General features: G+C 41.5%; 5 protein-coding genes and 1 non-coding gene across 6 annotated transcripts; 4 read left to right on the top strand and 2 right to left on the bottom strand.

Moving 5' to 3' along the window:
• Positions 1 to 1,050: 1,050 nt before the first annotated feature.
• Positions 1,051 to 3,526, top strand: I206_105418 (uncharacterized protein; the record flags this gene model as incomplete). Its single annotated transcript, XM_019155421.1, has 7 exons — positions 1,051 to 1,110; positions 1,186 to 1,396; positions 1,575 to 1,635; positions 1,802 to 1,934; positions 2,061 to 2,189; positions 2,247 to 3,304; positions 3,400 to 3,526. The coding sequence occupies 7 exons, from the start codon at positions 1,051 to 1,053 to the stop codon at positions 3,524 to 3,526; spliced, it is 1,779 nt and encodes a 592-aa protein (XP_019011575.1).
• Positions 3,527 to 4,922: 1,396 nt separating this feature from the next.
• Positions 4,923 to 7,025, top strand: I206_105419 (uncharacterized protein; the record flags this gene model as incomplete). The annotated part of the gene is made up of 1 exon (XM_019155420.1): positions 4,923 to 7,025. One exon carries the CDS (start codon positions 4,923 to 4,925, stop codon positions 7,023 to 7,025), a length of 2,103 nt encoding a protein of 700 aa, XP_019011574.1.
• A 415-nt stretch (positions 7,026 to 7,440) lies between these two features.
• I206_105420 lies at positions 7,441 to 7,555 on the top strand. Its single transcript, XR_002021927.2, has one exon. It is a non-coding gene; the product is annotated as a 5S ribosomal RNA (ribosomal RNA).
• Positions 7,556 to 7,949: 394 nt separating this feature from the next.
• On the top strand, positions 7,950 to 11,650 carry I206_105421 (uncharacterized protein; the record flags this gene model as incomplete). Its single annotated transcript, XM_070203116.1, has 21 exons — positions 7,950 to 8,135; positions 8,197 to 8,290; positions 8,360 to 8,508; positions 8,561 to 8,586; positions 8,648 to 8,673; positions 8,736 to 8,921; positions 8,980 to 9,052; positions 9,115 to 9,204; positions 9,327 to 9,403; positions 9,465 to 9,537; positions 9,597 to 9,773; positions 9,840 to 10,035; positions 10,087 to 10,371; positions 10,440 to 10,485; positions 10,543 to 10,604; positions 10,665 to 10,727; positions 10,817 to 10,926; positions 10,990 to 11,107; positions 11,174 to 11,236; positions 11,312 to 11,419; positions 11,513 to 11,650. 21 exons carry the CDS (start codon positions 7,950 to 7,952, stop codon positions 11,648 to 11,650), a joined length of 2,346 nt encoding a protein of 781 aa, XP_070059217.1.
• A 139-nt stretch (positions 11,651 to 11,789) lies between these two features.
• I206_105422 (uncharacterized protein) lies at positions 11,790 to 12,902 on the bottom strand (the record flags this gene model as incomplete). The annotated part of the gene is made up of 6 exons (XM_019155418.2): positions 11,790 to 11,855; positions 11,915 to 11,943; positions 12,014 to 12,069; positions 12,132 to 12,546; positions 12,666 to 12,759; positions 12,825 to 12,902. 6 exons carry the CDS (start codon positions 12,900 to 12,902, stop codon positions 11,790 to 11,792), a joined length of 738 nt encoding a protein of 245 aa, XP_019011572.2.
• A 396-nt stretch (positions 12,903 to 13,298) lies between these two features.
• Positions 13,299 to 17,137, bottom strand: I206_105423 (uncharacterized protein; the record flags this gene model as incomplete). The annotated part of the gene is made up of 9 exons (XM_019155417.1): positions 13,299 to 14,678; positions 14,740 to 14,835; positions 14,888 to 15,083; positions 15,144 to 15,196; positions 15,251 to 15,443; positions 15,527 to 15,795; positions 15,871 to 16,261; positions 16,338 to 16,757; positions 16,875 to 17,137. The coding sequence occupies 9 exons, from the start codon at positions 17,135 to 17,137 to the stop codon at positions 13,299 to 13,301; spliced, it is 3,261 nt and encodes a 1,086-aa protein (XP_019011571.1).
• Between the last annotated feature and the right edge of the window lie 262 nt (positions 17,138 to 17,399).

The raw sequence follows: 17,399 nt of genomic DNA on the forward strand, positions 1-17,399 counted from the left end.
ATACCCGTTTTTTGCTTTGGGAAGAAGGCATTCATAAGCGAGGGTCTTATAAAGCTAAATACGGGTCACGGACGGATCTTCATTATGCTTCGTATGCTACTTCGTATGCTACTTCGTGTGATACTTCGTATGCCAAGAACATCGCTCTAATCGGTGTAGCAACCACACATGAACAGGTGAATTTAGGAAATGTAGTGAGATGAGATTTGAAAATAAGAAGATGATTATGCAATAGATAAGATATGTTTGCTATATATACCTATGAATTTTGATCAGTTACATGAAAAGAGATCGAGTCTAAGATAACTGAAAAGAGAATTAATTTATCATATATCCTACCGTACGTAGTGCTTGAACAAGAATCCAAACGTAAGCATTTTAGTATTTCCGATTGCGATCGATGGTAGGTATGGTGGTTCCAAGGGTAAATAGGTTAAGAAGAAACCCTTAAAACGTGAGAATTTTAACTATACTCCTACTTCTTGGGTTGTTGCCGTTGTATTGTTTCCAGGTACAGCGCCTAGCGGAAAATTCCATTGACTTTTACAGGTATAAGCGGACACTTTTGATCAAAACACAATACCACAGATGGAGCATACTCATAAAAACATTATTGACGTTGATCAAGAGGCTGTGTAATTCGAATTTCATTCACTGTCTATGCTTTATACCTCACTCTGTTAGATATACACAAGACATACACAATTATAAACTAGTCGTGATACGAATCCAAGAGATACGTTTTCATCAGGTCATCAAAGCGCAGATCATTAGATTATTACTCTGTATATTCGAGATCAACGTACAATAGGTTTTATATACTTCCGCTTCAGGCGTCGATCAACTTCAACCCAAAAAAAAAAAAGTGATCGAGAAAATAGAAACCTAGAAATAGATAAACAATACAACATCATTTCATTATCTAATTCAACAAGTGATCGAACAATACCGTAATATACACATCTTGGAGAAAGGAGGATCAGTATCTGAATTTGGACATAGATGTGGTATCTGGTAACCATCAAGATAGAATAAAGTAGTTTGTACATAATGTCGATATCTTCTACATCCTCTTCTTCACCATCTTCCTCCTTGGGTCCAAACATACCGGTGAGTGATTGGGACTAATTTCTTCATCCTCAATGACGGATCACTGCTTATTATCTAATTTAACGCCGAACATAGCGAGTGGGGGCGATACGATGTTACTGGGCTTTACTTACTCCTCGATATACCCCTTTACCACCGAATCAAGATGGGACACCTTCGACAGGATCAAAATTGGAGTTGAAATTTCTACATCCAGATCCGATGTTGGGGTATCATCTTTCGAAGCAAAAGCTGAGCATGATGGAAAGGAGTGTCATTGAGTTCATACATCCGGCTGAGCGAGAGCGTGAGTTTCTCATATCATTCGTCAGTCGTTGAGGTGAAGCAGTTTTGCCCAAGGAGGAGACGCCGTGTCAAGCAGGGAAGCTCATGGTGTGAAAGAGAAGAATGAATTGCTTGTTCATTGGATTCCAAGCAGGAGGCAGGTCGGTGAACCAGTAGCTGAACTATTTGGCAATTTACAGAAGCTCGCAAAGACCTGACTAGTGCTATAAGTGCGGATGATCTTCAGGGTAGCGTAACAAGGTGAGCTATGCCATGAACATAAATTAGAATGAGGATATTAGCTGATCAATATCGATATTCTCGCTTCGCTTTGGCTCAAATCAATGTCATCATCATTCATCTCTAATGCCCTTCAAATTATCGACTCTGCTCAAATTATCAACTCTGCTATCCTTTTCATACTCAGAGTCCGATTTGCCCGTCTTTCTCGAATACGCACGATATTAGGTTGTCCGCCGGAGGAGAATGAGTTTCCGGCCGATGCCGATAAGTTTGCAGAGGATGACGAATATCTGATACTGGATCTTGTCTTGAATTGGGTGAGTTTTCTTTTATCTTCATTCTCTCACCTCGCGGGACAAAGGCCTTCTCCAGCGAGCCGATGAAGCTTGTGAGTTAGACGTAGTTTAGTGGACTGACAAATTATTTTGATAAATCTCGTGCAGGTCGCGGACGGACTCCTTTTGGCTTTCTTCCATGCGATCAAAGATAAGGATCCGGTAGCCAATAACGATCCTCATCTGCACGATGCTGAATGGTCGAACTGGTGCGGGACGAAAGTGATGCCCGAGGAGGTCAGCTCATTCTTCATATCCTTCTCGGCAAATGCGTATTGACCTTTCAACGGATAGCAAATCGAAGCTTTGCATCGCAACATATCAGAAAAGATACCTTCTGCCCCTTCTTCCAATTATCCGCCATCTCGTGTTTTCCAACTGCACTATTCCACCCCTTCCCTCGAGCCAACTGCCCCATCTGCTTCTCCTCAACTGATATTCTCGTGGCCTCCTCCGAGACAAATAGGTGTCAAAGTGTCACCTGATGGGACATACAATGCAGCAGAATACTGCGAACTTATGAAAGGCGTAGATATGGATCCATCGCAACTTAACGCTGGACCTGGTGAACTACGGACAAACTGTACGACGCGATACGGTGCCCAACACTCAATAACGACTGAAGGGGTATATCGACATGTCACAAGCGTTTTTATACCATATGGAAACCTGATCTTCGCATGCTTTCAAACGACAAGAATGTATGAGCTGCCTGCTGCGAGAAGTAACGGTGCATCATCGTCGGCAACGACATTCAATGGCAACAACGGTAGCTTAGATGGAGAGCCAAGTCTAGGCAACGATTGGAATACAGGTTTATCCTCGATAGGGTCGTCTGCAGGTGGACCAGCTCATACCCAAACTTTGCAGACGTTCGCTGCACCTCATCCTGCCATCCAGACTACCGCAACATGGGCCCATTCAGACCCTCTTGCTCTGCCACCTCGACAAGAAGCAAATTGGGAGTCAGGTCCTTCATCAGCTTATCACAGCTCGATGCCTCCATCAGCCCATTCCAACTACATTGCTCCTCCGCCTGCACCCTACCCACATTCTCATCTTCACGCTCACCATCACAGCCATTACACCGATCATCTCCAGACTTCGATGCCACAAGGAGCAGTTCCACTGTCAGCAACGATGAACGCGAGTCACCTGTCTAACGGGCACAGTCCTCCTTCTATGTCAAATGGCCACCCGATGAGTAATGGTGGAGGTAGTAACAACGGTGCTTCAAGCTCGCGACCACTGGTGAGACCCCCTGGGAATGTGGATTGTTGTGTAATGTGTGGAATAAGGGAGAGCCCAGAGTGGAGAAGGAACGAGAGCGGTATTAAGGATTTGTGTAATGCGTGAGTTGTCCCTCATTCACTGGTCTACACTAAGAAAACAGATACCTCTGTGCATGCGAAAGGACTAGATGAATTAACGTGAATAACCTGTGTAGGTGCGGCTTGAGGTTAGCTAGACAAGTAGCCAAGCGGGAGGGCAGACAAAAACCTAGGAAGAAGAAAGACAGTAATGGAAATAGCGTTAGAGGTGAAAGTTCCACTAAAGACCAATACGGAATATGACATTGAAGTGAAATTTAGCATTAGACTTTTTCGCCCTACTTTACGTATCAAGATCGTCAATGTCGTCGCTTGCCCAAGATTGGCACTTGTCTGCAACTATCGCCAGCTACAAAGACGGTCTGAAACAGGAAGAAGATAATCAGGTGGGATGTTAAATAGAGAAGATCAACATTATTTAATGAACGAGATGAAGTGTTGTCATTTGCTAAAGAACGCTCTTATGGGCACTTCTTGGAATCTAACGGAACCTGAAGTTTGCCTAGAGGTTTGATCAAGTCTTAGCGATCGTAATCTCACGCGAAACGCGTCGTTGTTGCATCAATTGCTGTGAATGGCAGGATTGTGGTCATGATAACATGGCTTAGCATCTCCCTTGACTACGCAATATCATTTAGCCACATGGTGTATAGCTGACAAGCACCTGTACACTTACATTTCACTGAGATACTCTGAATTGACTGAAGCAGAGAGATCCTAAGCAAACTACGGCACGGTTGATTTGTATCCAGGGTGCAGTTTCCGGACGTGCCGGATTATCATTGACATGTCCCTGAAAAATGAGAAATAATTCCCCCGAAACGTGATGTGACACTGGCTTGAACGCGACTTTCTTTATGTTTTTTTTTGCTTTCTCTTTTTCCTGTCACCGGTGATGCATCTTGGCTTTTCACAACGCGTAAAATGATTAATCTACGGAATAAGAGCGATTTCTCATGGACCAGACTACTGGTTTCAAGCTAATTGCTTACTTACTGAACTCTACTGGATTTCCCTTACTTATATACCCTAGATACGTGCGTCACTTCGTTGAATGTTTACGTTCAAGAAAATCACGAGGTCAAGTCAAATTCTTAAATGTTTATATCATAAGTGATTTGTAGGCAGGATAAGTTTGGTCAACATTGATATTTTACTTATTCTTTAATATAAAATTTCTTTTACTTTCATTAAATAACTCTCAACTGGGCTTGTTGATATTTCGATTGTTTATACCGCTACCATTTCTAGTACTCATTGATTGAGAGATTACGAACATTTGCGAAACCTCCTCGAAGCATAAACGATTGATATCAACTCCACCATTCACGCTCTTTTTCATCAAGATTATACTAATAATAAGCAATCGTATACGTGCTTGACGCACAGAAACAACGAAGTAAACACACCACACACTCTTTCTCATTCCATACAAACGACAATACTGTTATTCACGTCGCCCATCACCTTGATCTCATCGCCTAGCGCGTGCATCCATCAAAATACACCTAAATCACCTTAGAAGACATCGTATGTCTGCAACACACATCATCACTTTCAAGCAAAGTCAAATACAAACACAAGTTAATCACTCGAAATATTGATAACCAGGCAGACCGAATTTGAAAAAATCAGCAAGATGTTCTGGAAGAAGAAACCGTCCGCTGGTCCCTCTGAGAGATCAGTCTCCACCTCCCCAACCATGCCATCAGAACCGCCCAAACCGATTCTGAGAATGAACACTGAAGGACAAGGAGTTTCGAGTATCAGATTCGCTGGATCAAGTAGATCTGAGCAGAATCAAGGATCGCCCTCATCCTCTTCTTCAGCTATCAGACCTCCTGTCATGCCTACACGCGCAGCTACTGCTCCTACATACACATTAAATGATGCGAGTCGCTCAGGACCGATGACCTCTGATAGATCCAGAACACACCCTCCTGCGCCAAGAGTGATAGTTTCGTCATACGATTCTTATTGCTCCCCAACTATACAACCTCACCAAAGGATGGCTTCATATGACTCATCTCCTCTCTCCACTCAGCCTCGCATGACGTCTTCGCCACGACGATCATCCAGACCCACTTCACCCAGCACATCTTCTTTCGGAGCTAGAACTAGAGCCAGGACCGAGCCCATCCCCACAAAATCTGATGCTTCCCCTAGTATCAACCTGAGTCAATTCTCAGTGGTAACTCCACTTGACACGCCTCCAATGAGCTCATCACATGTGACAACACCGCCAACAGCATACGTTTCGACCTTTCAATCTCGAGCACCGCCCCCACCCTCGCCATACAGGCCAACCAATGAAAGAAGAAGATCATCTTTGACGCGTAATTTGCCGGAACAATTACCAATGATGACCGATTTCGCACCCCTTTCCTCCGATACTGAAGGCCTTCTACCATCGGATAGTAGATCTAGCGTTCACACTTTACCTAACGGACCAGATGTACCAATGTTGAATATCATTCCGGCTACTCCGCAAAATCAAAGTGAAGAATTCACGTCCATGTGGGAATCTCATTATCCGTCTACAAAATCTTCTTCTGCAGGATTAGAGGAAGCCGTGAATATTCAAACTCAACCGCAAGAAATGGTGTCAATTCCCTTGCAACCTGAATTGGAATTGACTGAGGCTCCTTCGATAGATGTTCAGCTTGACTTTTCACCTTTCCAACCTCTAGCAGAGTTACCAAATACCGATACTTCCTTGGAAGATTTGTCAGAATTCATCAATGCCGAAGCACTTCAACGATTGGAACTGGATGAAATCTCGTACGAAGACGAGATTGAGCAGTCCGATGACGTCGATGAAGGTTTCGACGGGGATGATCAAGAAGTTCCTTCGGATCCTCTCCCGCCATCTCCACCATTCATGTCATATCCATCTTTACCATCCTTGTCATCACATGATCACGAATCTATTCGATCTTCTGCATCAGAAAGTTCCATGACTAGCTCCTCATCAATGTCGTCTTTGGCATCGTTTCCCGACGTTGAGGAGGCTTTAGGATCAATGTTAGCTTCTTTATCGGATTCAAGTATGTCCTCAACTGTCATTAATACTCCTACCAAAAATCAAGCAACAGATATGGTATACAGTGTCAATATTATGCCAGGTTTAGGTTTAGGATTGGGAATTGATCAATATTCCTCATCTTCAACTTCGTCAATGAGCTCAAATACTGCACCTCTTTCACCTCGTCGTCGAGCTCCCCCACCTCCATTAGATCTTACAAATACCAAATTTGATAAGAGACATAAAAGAGGTTCAATGATACAATCAGCACCGATAATTAATCATCGAATAGCATTTTACACTACGGCTAAAGCACATCCGAATTCACCTTCTTCGGGTATATTTACCTCTTCCAATTCTTTAGCTTCTTCTTCATCTAGCTCTTCAACAATAAGTTTAAGTCAACAACAAATTACACCCTCTGAAAAACAAAATTCATATAGAGATTCAATAAGTTTAACATCAGAAGCGTCAGATGAAGATTTATGTACAGCAAGTATAATCAGCTTAACACCTATTGTGAAAGGTAAAATAGGAGGTATCAAGGAAGTCAAAGAAGAAATAATCAATGAAATTGATGATGAATATGAAAATGAAAATGAAGAAGTTGAATCAAATATGTTAGGTTTAGGTTTAGGATTAGGTTTGGATATTGGTTCAACGGGTTTTAATAAAGGTTTAACAGAAAATGTTGTCGAGGTTGGTTTAGCATTATAATAATTATCTTCTTTTGAATTTTGATTTTGTCTTAATTTCTTTTTTCCTTTTCTATTGTCGGACATTTCGCTTTTGGCTGCTTCTCAGAGAGTAAAACATAATGCCTTATTTTATCTGTTCTTCTAGTATACCTGGAATGATGTATTCTCCGTATTTAAATAATATGGGACACTTGATGTGATACCTTTATATTCATACTGAGACTCCCAATCTGACCATCCTCTCAGTCTCGAGCGCAGAAAGCCTGTCGATTATTGTAGTCAGCTGTCGGAGAATACTTAGCTTGATTGTTTTAGCGTTTTCAAACCCTACAAGAGGAGTTCAAAGCCACACAACAGGCACAAATGATGAAGGTACCATCAATTCTTTCACCAACGTTGAGATATTATCGGCACCCCAAGTAGCACTTTTCATCTACGGCCATAGAATCCAGAAAGCACCGGGTCCCGTCTGCTCCCCGCAGTTAAGTTGGATATCGCTCGGTTAGTACCAAGGTGGGGGACCACTTGGGAATCCCGGGTGCTGTAGTTTTTTTGTTGTAGTGATCATCAGTACTTGTCAAATTGGAATGAAAGAACTTAAAAATTGTACTTTTGGCTTAAAATGTCGATTTGTATTTGTTGGACGATCATTGCGGTTTTGATGTACACTGAAACATCGAAAGAATGGTTTTAGCGTGTGTGTATGTGTGGTACAGGAATTGAGGGAAATTGAACCCGTCGGATCTTAAAGCGTGTGAGATAGCCGGACCGATCATTATGACGTTGCGCGAGTCTTCATCAAATTACCTTGAGGATTGATAAGATAAACAGGATTGTTCATCCAGTTCAACAGAGAGATTGAAAGCCCCAAGCACCCTGCTTGAGACATTGTGAATGCGCATCACGGCCATTGCCAACACGCCAAGTCGTTTTGCACCCCACCATGTGGTCGCTGCTCAAAAATGCACTTTTGACCCTTTCACCCTTTATACCTTCGTCCCTCATATTTTCAGATAACCCGCAAAGCGCTTCTAAAGCCTACCATGGTCCTTTTACAGATGGTGGAGCATGGTCAGAAGCTTTTGAAAATGCTAGAGAAGTGACAAAGCATATGACGATAGAAGAAAAAGTATGTAATATGCTGAAATGTCTGATTCTTAAATTGATTATGAAGTTCACTGATATTTTAGGTGAACCTCACTACGGCTGTAACCGGACCATGTCAAGCTAATTCTGGAGGTGTGACTAGGCTAAATATTCCAGGGTTATGCTTCAATGATGGACGTGAGGATATTGCTTCATCTGCTATTTCAGTTTACATACAATCAAAGAATTAATGATATTAATTATTAGCCTCCGGCCCAAGATATACGGATTTTGTTACTCAGTGGCCATCGGAATTCACAGCTGCCGCCTCATTTGACCGAGACCTTGTCGAAGAAAGAGCAAGAAGGATAGGGAAAGAATTCAGAGGAAAAGGTATAAATGTTCAACTTGGACCTGTGAGTATGGAGTTATTAGAGAGCTTAATATTCTCAGCTAAATCAAAGAAAGGTGACTGGAGGTCCGTTGGGCAGATCGTACGTCTCAACCTCAACTCATATATAAATCATTCTCCAAAGTCTGATGGATTCTAGGCAGACCATATGCAGGGCGTAATTGGGAAGGTAAGCCGTTCCATTAGATGCACTCACATTTTACTGAATATAGTGAACCTATCCGCACGCAGCCTTCACGCCGGATCCATACTTATCGTCCACTTTGTCCTTCCTGACCGTCAAAGGTATGCAAGAGTCTGGTCTGATCACTTGTGCAAAACATTATATTCTGTATGAGCAAGAACCTGTATGTGTTGGTCCGCTAGACGATGAGGGTGGAAGAACAGGATGTAAGGACGTATCAAGTGAAGTTGATGGTGAGTTCCCATATCCTACATCTTGTTTCATCGAGGTATAGACTAATGACATCAGTAGATAAGACGATGAAAGAGCTTTACCTGCCTAGTTTCGCCGAAACGGTTCGAGCAGGCACCGGAGCCGTTATGTGGTAAGTCTTGTCAGGTTCGAGTTTAATTCATAACACCATGCTGATAATATGGGAGGAAACAGCTCATATAATAAGATTAACGGCACTGCTGCTTGTGAGAGTGACGATGCGCTCAATAGACTGTTGAAAGATGAGTTAGGATTCAAAGGCTTGTGAGTGAATAAGATTTTCAGACTCAAAGGTCAAATGACTGATGACCTGCGTGTTTAGCGTTCTGGTGATTGCTACTGCTATCGGATGGACTTTGGCGAAGCTGATAGTCAATGGTGTAGAGTGATTTCGGAGCCACACACTCCACAATACCTTCTGTACTAAATGGCATGGATATGGAGCTGCCGGGGGAATACTACTGTGAGCTCGAACAGCAGTTTTTAGTGTCCCCGAGACACGCTGACAGCTGGATCCGCTCAAGATGGACAAAGACTGCTACGAGCTATCAAAAAGGGGTCCATCACCGAATCGAGGTTAGATGATATGGTCCATAGGTCAGCTGATCTCTATTGAATTTTTCAGGTAAAGATGTAAAGCTGATCATACATTGCAGGATCCTCACGCCGTGGTATGCTGCGAAGCAGCATATCTATTATCCGAAGATCAATTATCAGAAATACGATCTGTCCGACAAGAAAGAGGTCAATGGTCATACGTGGAAGAATGAACATGTTGATGTCAGAGGAGACAATGCAATATACGCAAGGAAGGTAGCAGCAGAGTCCACTATGTGAGCTCTCCAAAAGCTAACGTGTCTGTGCCTTTATATCCGCTAATTACCTGTCTAACGATCCAGATTGCTGAAGAATTCCGGTGTTTTGCCTTTGAGAAGTCTTAGAAGAATCGGTGTTTTCGGCACAGATGCCGATTACCCATCTACTTTGAGTGGTTGTGGGCCGGACTTGTTTTGCTTGGTAAATTCCAAAAGAAGATATTGGAATGGTACAGTCACTATAGGTGGCGGATCTGGGGCTGCTTATGCGGATTATATTGTACGTCAATTTCTTTCGACTGATGGGTAAAATGCTAATCTTGTGTGACAGGCCGCTCCGATAGAAGCTATCTCCTTGAGGGCAAGACAAAACGGCATCAGGGTTGATCATGTCTTGCAAGATGATTCAGCGCATTACGGCTCAATGGGATGGATAGCTTATCAATCTGAAATTTGCCTTGTATTTGTTTCTCTCTTCCTGGTCGAAGGTTGGGATAGGGAACATCTAAAACTGGATAAGAAGGGTGAAGATTTGATCAAGCATGTGGAGAAGAATTGCGCTGGTGAAGTTGTGGTTGTCATACACGCTGGTGGACAAGTCATTGTTGAAGATTGGGTAAGCTGATTTTCCTTCTCTTCAATCGTAAGATTGAGATGATGTTCGACTGATACGAGATGAGATAGATTGATTTGCCCAAGATAGGAGCTGTCTTATTTGCTGGGTATCCAGGTAAGCTCGCCATGAAGATGTTTGGCCAAGTAAGTCAATAGCTTATGCTTAATTTAGGGCAAGAGACCGGAAATGCCCTTGTTGATATATTATGGGGAGATGTCAATCCTTCAGCCAAAGTGAGTGTCCTCATCCTACCCAAGGTCGATGTTATGGCGCTAATGTTGTATTGGATTCAGCTACCTTTTACGATGGGTAAGTCACCCAAAGATTGGCCGACAGATAATATAGTACGGAAAATGGTGAGTGATCATGCCCTTGCTCTTGTTCTTCCCATTTTGACTGATGATCACACTCCTTGACTCCTCTGGAAACCGCTATCACCTAATAGGGTAAAGGTCATTATCCAGTATCTAAATTTGCAGAAGGTTTAGCTATAGATTACAAGTGGTTCGACAAGCAACACATTGCACCAAGATTTGAATTTGGTTTTGGATTAAGGCAAGCATTAACAGTTGTTGTTAGTTACCTATTATACAGCTAATGAGGCTATCCTGAGGGTAGCTATACAAATTTCGAGTTTTCTGGATTTGATATTATTGAGCGATATGAGAAAGACAAAGATAGTATACAAAAGACCAATGAGAAGTATTTAGGTCAGGCAGGATTATACGATACTTTGGTAAGTCCTTCCATGTTCCTCACTGTGTGATCTATGTATGGCTGAAAAGGTGCCTTTGCAATATAGTATGTGGCTAGAGTAAACGTGACGAATATAGGTAAAGTACCTGGAGCGGAAGTTCCTCAACTTGTAAGTGTCAATCATAAGCTATATCAAATCGCGACGATATTCAGCTATTAAATGGAATTGGTATTCGACATTCAGTATATGTCTTTCCCTGAAAGTGAGAAAGAACAACCACCAAAACATATGAGAGGATATGGTAAGAAGTATCTCGAAGTGGGTCAGATAGCTACATTTGAATTTCCTCTTGTGAGTAAATCCTTTCATGTGGTGTTCACATTATAAACCCCACCTAGACATGACAACGGTACTGATACAGTAATGCCGATCCCGTTCTACTAGCGAAAGAAAGATCTATCGGTTTGGGATGTCAAACAACAGCTTTGGAAGATCCCCCATGGAACATTCACGTTTAGAGTCGGGAATAGTTCGAGGTCGTTGCCGCTGGAAATGGACTTCTCTATCTATTCTTCCCATTGAATGGTTTGGATATTTCTCATAGCTCAAACCGCTTCCATACCTTCTGTTGTAGCTTATGATACAATCGAGTATCGAGATGTACATGCCCTGTGTACTACTTTACAACTATATATTAATCTATTTTAATTCCTCTCCTGATTTATGCCCAAACTTGATCAGGTGAAACTAGTATATCTTTTCCATTCGATCGGACGTATCGTTTTGTCTAATTTTCAGCCATATATTAGTCGGCAGTCGAGTTTAAAGAGCTATTTTATCACTTACAGTATCTTTCGGCATTGATTTTCGCATATCTACAAAGTATGAAATAGGATGATCAGCATCATTTGTCGAATACCCAGACCTGAGAATTATAGAACTTACCATATCCATCTAATTCATCTCTTGTTGAGCCTATTCCTTCCATTCCATGATAATAGCTAATCGGGATAAAACTGATCAATAAATCTTTTAAATTCAAAAAAATATCAAATGAACTTACTCTACTACTCTTCTATAAACACTATATCCCATCTTTTCATACATTTCAATTGCTCTAGTATTATTACATCTAACAAAAAGATCTACAAACCAAGCATTTACTCCATCTATATTTCCTTTACTTCTCTCTTCTTCTTCTTCTTCTTCTTCTTCTTCTTCTTTCTCTTTATTATTATTATTAATTTCAATCTCATTTTTCATATGATCATGATTATGATCATGATGTCCATTACAATTTGAATGATCATGATTATGATCATTTTGTTTTAATCTAGGATTTGAACCGGATAAAATTTCTAATAAATTCATTAAAGTTTTTGCTAAATGTAAAGAACGAAATTCAGGTGAAATTGATAATGCTGTTAAATGACCATGATGTTGTGGATCAGGTGAAGGTGGTTCATGTTTTGCAATCACTATTTTTTCAAAAAATAAAAAACAATTTCAAAATCAAATTTAATTTAATTAGCTTGAATTGATATATTTTTAGTGACAAGTTTTGTTTTTCCAAACTCAAACTCAAACTCAAACTCACTATAAGCTTTTATTGTTTTATCAAATGAACCTTCTATAGTTAAACAAAAATCAGGCCATTGAGCAGTATATGAAGCGTAATATCCATTATGATACTATAATTTCAAACTGAATATTATTACCCAAAACTTAAAATTTTTTTGTTAAATTAAGGACTCACAGTAGCTGTCCATGCATCTGAATTTACATTATTAAATTTTAATATATCAGTAGGATCAAATGGTCGAATTATTGACATTATCCTTTTATCGTATTAGATTTCCTGGCGATTCTGTAGATGAATTGTTGAGTTGAACAATGAGAATTCCGAAGATTCACTTTAGGGGGTACGATTCAGAGGATATGATTTTTTGACTATCAATATGAAGTATGATAATAGTTCAAGAAGATTCAATAACGATGTTAACGAAATTGAAAGTCAGCTTCTCGAGCGAGCGAATTGGCATAATCCCAAGTGGAGGCATGATTTATCCATTGAAGAATCATTGTCATTCTTGTCAAAAATTGTGAGGGACCAATGCAAAGTCTCATGATAGTCACGCAGTGGGACTAGTAGAAATTGACAATGATGATACATACAGCCATCCGAGTGATGAAAGTTGTACAATGATACACGTAAACAAATTTACAATATTTAACATAGTCCCCAATTACCAGTACCACTACCACTACCATTACCGATACCATTACCTTGGCCAGATCCTTGTCCTTGATTATCATGTTGATTTTGATTATTCTGTTGCATGTTCGTATGTAAATGATGAGTTGAAGAAGGTACTCCATCAAACAATCTAGCCCAATCACTCATGCCTAAATTACTATCTCTTCTATTCATATCCCATATTGATCCGCTATTACCACTTCCAGGAAATATTGTATGAGTATTAGTGTTCGTGTTATTACTAAATCCTGATTGATGGTTTTGGGGATTATTGTGATTGTGAGGTAGGTTTGATGAGGTATTAGTAGCTGGAGTGGAAATTTGATTTGGAGGAGAATTCAAAAAATCAAATATTGGATCTGATGTTTCCGATGTGATCATAGGAGTTTGAGTATGAGTTTCTAATCCGAAAGAAGACATCAAAGAGAAGAAGTCATCTTTCATTCCACCACCCATTTCGCCTAACATACTTGCCCAATCATCGGTACTTTGCAATCCACCAACTTGGCCGTGAACGTGATGAGATTGCTGAAGTGGCGATAACGATGGTCCGGATTGTTTTTGATAAGCTTGCGGTAAAGAATATGAAGAGTTGGATTGTTGCTGAAGAAAGGGGGATTGAGAATGCGAAGGAAAACTACCGCTCAAAATTCCTGAGCTTAGACTCAAGCCGTGTTCATGGTTGTTGTTACTGTTGTAATCCCTATTTGTGATTGGACTAGTGAATGGGTTCGGCAATAACGTGTTGCGTTGAGGTGTAGAAATAGACTGTGGTTGAGCGAGCTCGTATCCCTGTCCTGAATCATGAGCACTGTTGGTGTGATTACCGATGGTAGAAGATGAAGAAAAATCTGTGCTGGAAGAAGGCTGTTGATTTGGATGACAGTTGTTCGAGTAGGATTGAATTTTGCCAGGTGGATCATCAAAGGTCATCGAGGGTGGTGTGGGTTCAATGTCGAATAATCTCGCGATCATCTCTTCGGCTGTACTTTCGATTCCTATTCCAGCTAATCCAGGTCCAGGTCCAGGACTGCCAGAAGCATCGTTTCCTAGGTCTTTTGTCGTACCTTCTAATGTGCCAACCGTACCCATGCCATTCTCCCATGCACCGACTAATTCTCTAAACAGCCCCTCATGTCTGCTTGCAGCTCTAAACTTCGAGCCAAATACCCCTAAAGCAGATTGACACTTCCTAATCGCATTTTCAGCTTTCTGCCTATCGTTTTCTGACAAGTAAGGGTGGAAGGTAGTAATTATATGAAGAAGCGTAAGACCGGCTAGGAACAACCTATAAAATCGCCAAGTGGATAACTTGGATTGTACGACAGGTGGTTGAAGGTAATTGTATTGCGTCTGAAGATCCTGATCAGTCAGAGCTATGTGACATAGGGGAAATAAAATCATCAAAACTCACATCGCACAATGCAGCCGCTGAGTCAAGACACAATGTGACGTATCTTCCTGCAGCTTTACAGCTAGCCACGATGGGTCTCAAGAGCAGCTGGACGCACTACGACAACATTTGTAAGCTTAAACTTGGCAAGAATAATATTGCGACCTACGTTATGATACTCCAACTCCCACTGTTCGTGTGGCAACATGGGTACACCCTGTTTTGGTTGTGGATGACATGCTCTCCATAAATCAAGTCTTCTAAGCAGCTCATCAACCTCATCATACGACTGTCGCTCCGGGTCGCCCGTCTTGATATCGGGATCTCGAGGTCGTAAGGGTTTATCAAGTCGATATATCGCATCGCTATGGGTAACATTAGCTTACCGTCCTGTAGCACATCCGCATGAGGACATTGAGACGTACGTGATCATTTGCTTGAGCTGGTTCATCCGTATATTGTGGATGGCGGAAGTCATCTGAGGCGTTCGGATTAGCAGGAGGGCATGAATCGATACGGGAATCAGGCTTACAGAAGATACAGGCCCATAACCTTTGTCGTACTCATCACCTGGTCTCCGACGATTCATCAACTCAATTTGACGGTTCTGCATAGCATATAAAGCTTTCGCATCGGCGAAATCGTCGTTTACGTTGAGTGGAAGCTCTACATCTATATCACGATCTTGTATACCTGCCGGACGACCTAGCTGAGCAGCCATCATCCTGTCATAAATTGTAGATAATCAGATTTCGCTAATCCTTCTGGACGTGACCTGTGAATCGAATCGTTGACAAGTTTGACTTACCGATCAAGAGTATAGACTGCCCAAAAGACCCTTTTCTTCATCTCGTACCTCATTGGATCCTTTTCACGCTCACTCCTTGATCTTAAGCGTCGGTGCATACCAAGCTCCACAGCGGTACGCATAGCCAATCCACCGACTTGCCAAACAGACACTTCTGCGGTGGGGTGACGAAGCCCATATATAATCAACAAAACCAAGGCTTGGACGGTGGCAAGGGAATGATGGGAGGTAAGGGTTGATAAACATGCTACAGCGGCGTTATAGTATACCTGAATGGTTTTAGATGGATCAATGACTCAATCTTTCTGGATGAAAACTGCGATAAAGAGAGCGATGAGACTCACTTCATGGGATACAGCTCCTTCAAGTTTTTCATCTTCACTCAATCTAGCTCCATACCCATAACATAACCATAGAAAGAAGCTTGCTAAATTCCTTCTCTCATCATTTCCCGTACCGACACCCCAAAGAGGCCTTCCTTGACATATAGCCTGACGATTCTCGTGCCAATTCTTCACCACTGTCCAATCAAAGCATCCATATCGAGCTTGGATATGTTCATATACTAAACCCAAGTAATGATTTGCCAGAGCTGGCGGCGGCAAGGGGGGTGTAGGATGATGTAGAGTGTATTCTAGTGCGGATTGTACGGAAGCTAATTCCGGTGGTGCAAGATAAGAGAATCGCGATAGGTGAGAACGAGGCTGAGTTGCTTCTCTGGGTCTTCGTAAGGCACTACGATCGGCAGAAATATCAACCCATCAGCCAATGATCACTCCGTCGGTGAGGAAGCTGTATCAAAACCACTCACGTTGCACATACTCTAGCCCAATTAATTCCAGAACTAGGTCCAACATATACCGGTTCTTCCCCTCCACCGAGACTTAACATCCCTATACCAAGTGCCAAATCCTGTTCATCTTCTTCACCATCTACCGTTAATTCCGGTCCACCACTTCCTGTCGAGGGTACGCTAGACGGACCTTCTTCGACCTTGACTTCCACCGAATTATTATTATTGCTGTTAATTGATATAGGTGCTGTGGTAGACGTTAATCCGAGATCAGGTTGAGTCGGCGGTGGAGGATAAACTTGATTGAGTTTATTCACCGCTGCTGATCTAGCTTCTGCTGGTATCTGAATATGATCCAAAGCGAATGATGAAGAAGGATTAGATTTCCGTATTTCCACTTCTAAAGCTGCGCATCTTGCCTCGAGCTGAGAGACATATCTGGTGAATTTAGTGGACAAATATGGTCAGCTGATTTTACCCACATAGGAAGTGAATCGAAGCATCTTGGCTGCATGATTCCTCAAGAGTTCATCTCACAGCCAGTTTTAGACTCACTCAAGTAAAAAAATTTCATTTGGAGTTCTTTCAAGATAAACACATTCTTTCTTTGCCGTTAAACAATTTGTACAAGTCGGTACAGGACTTGTACCAGGTGGAGCAGGTACACATTTCGCTTTACGTTCTTTACATCTTACACAAGCTATTGCACCTCTTTTAGGTGCTAAAGAACGTTTTTTACTACCACCTCCTGCTGCTATCGTTGTACTTGAAGAAGATCCTGCCGTACTTGAATTAGATGGTTTCGGTTCTGCCGGCATGTTGATTCTTATCGAATATTAGATGCGATATAATTTTGAAAGATGAAAATCCGATGATTCAAATTGTGATTTATAGACGATATATGTTGTTGATAAATTGAGCTAAATTCATATCGTATAATATTTCTCAAGTCTTATCTTCTTAGCTTATAAATCGATTTGCTTAGCCTTTGAGTATAACTTGTGATCCGAATTTACCGATTTATCTTGATGGCTGACGTCAAAAGAAGAAGGAATTGTATACTTCCCTTCTTCGAAGATA

The sequence above is a fragment of the Kwoniella pini genome, chromosome 7, assembly GCF_000512605.2.
Source record: "Kwoniella pini CBS 10737 chromosome 7, complete sequence".
Classification (NCBI taxonomy): domain Eukaryota; kingdom Fungi; phylum Basidiomycota; class Tremellomycetes; order Tremellales; family Cryptococcaceae; genus Kwoniella; species Kwoniella pini.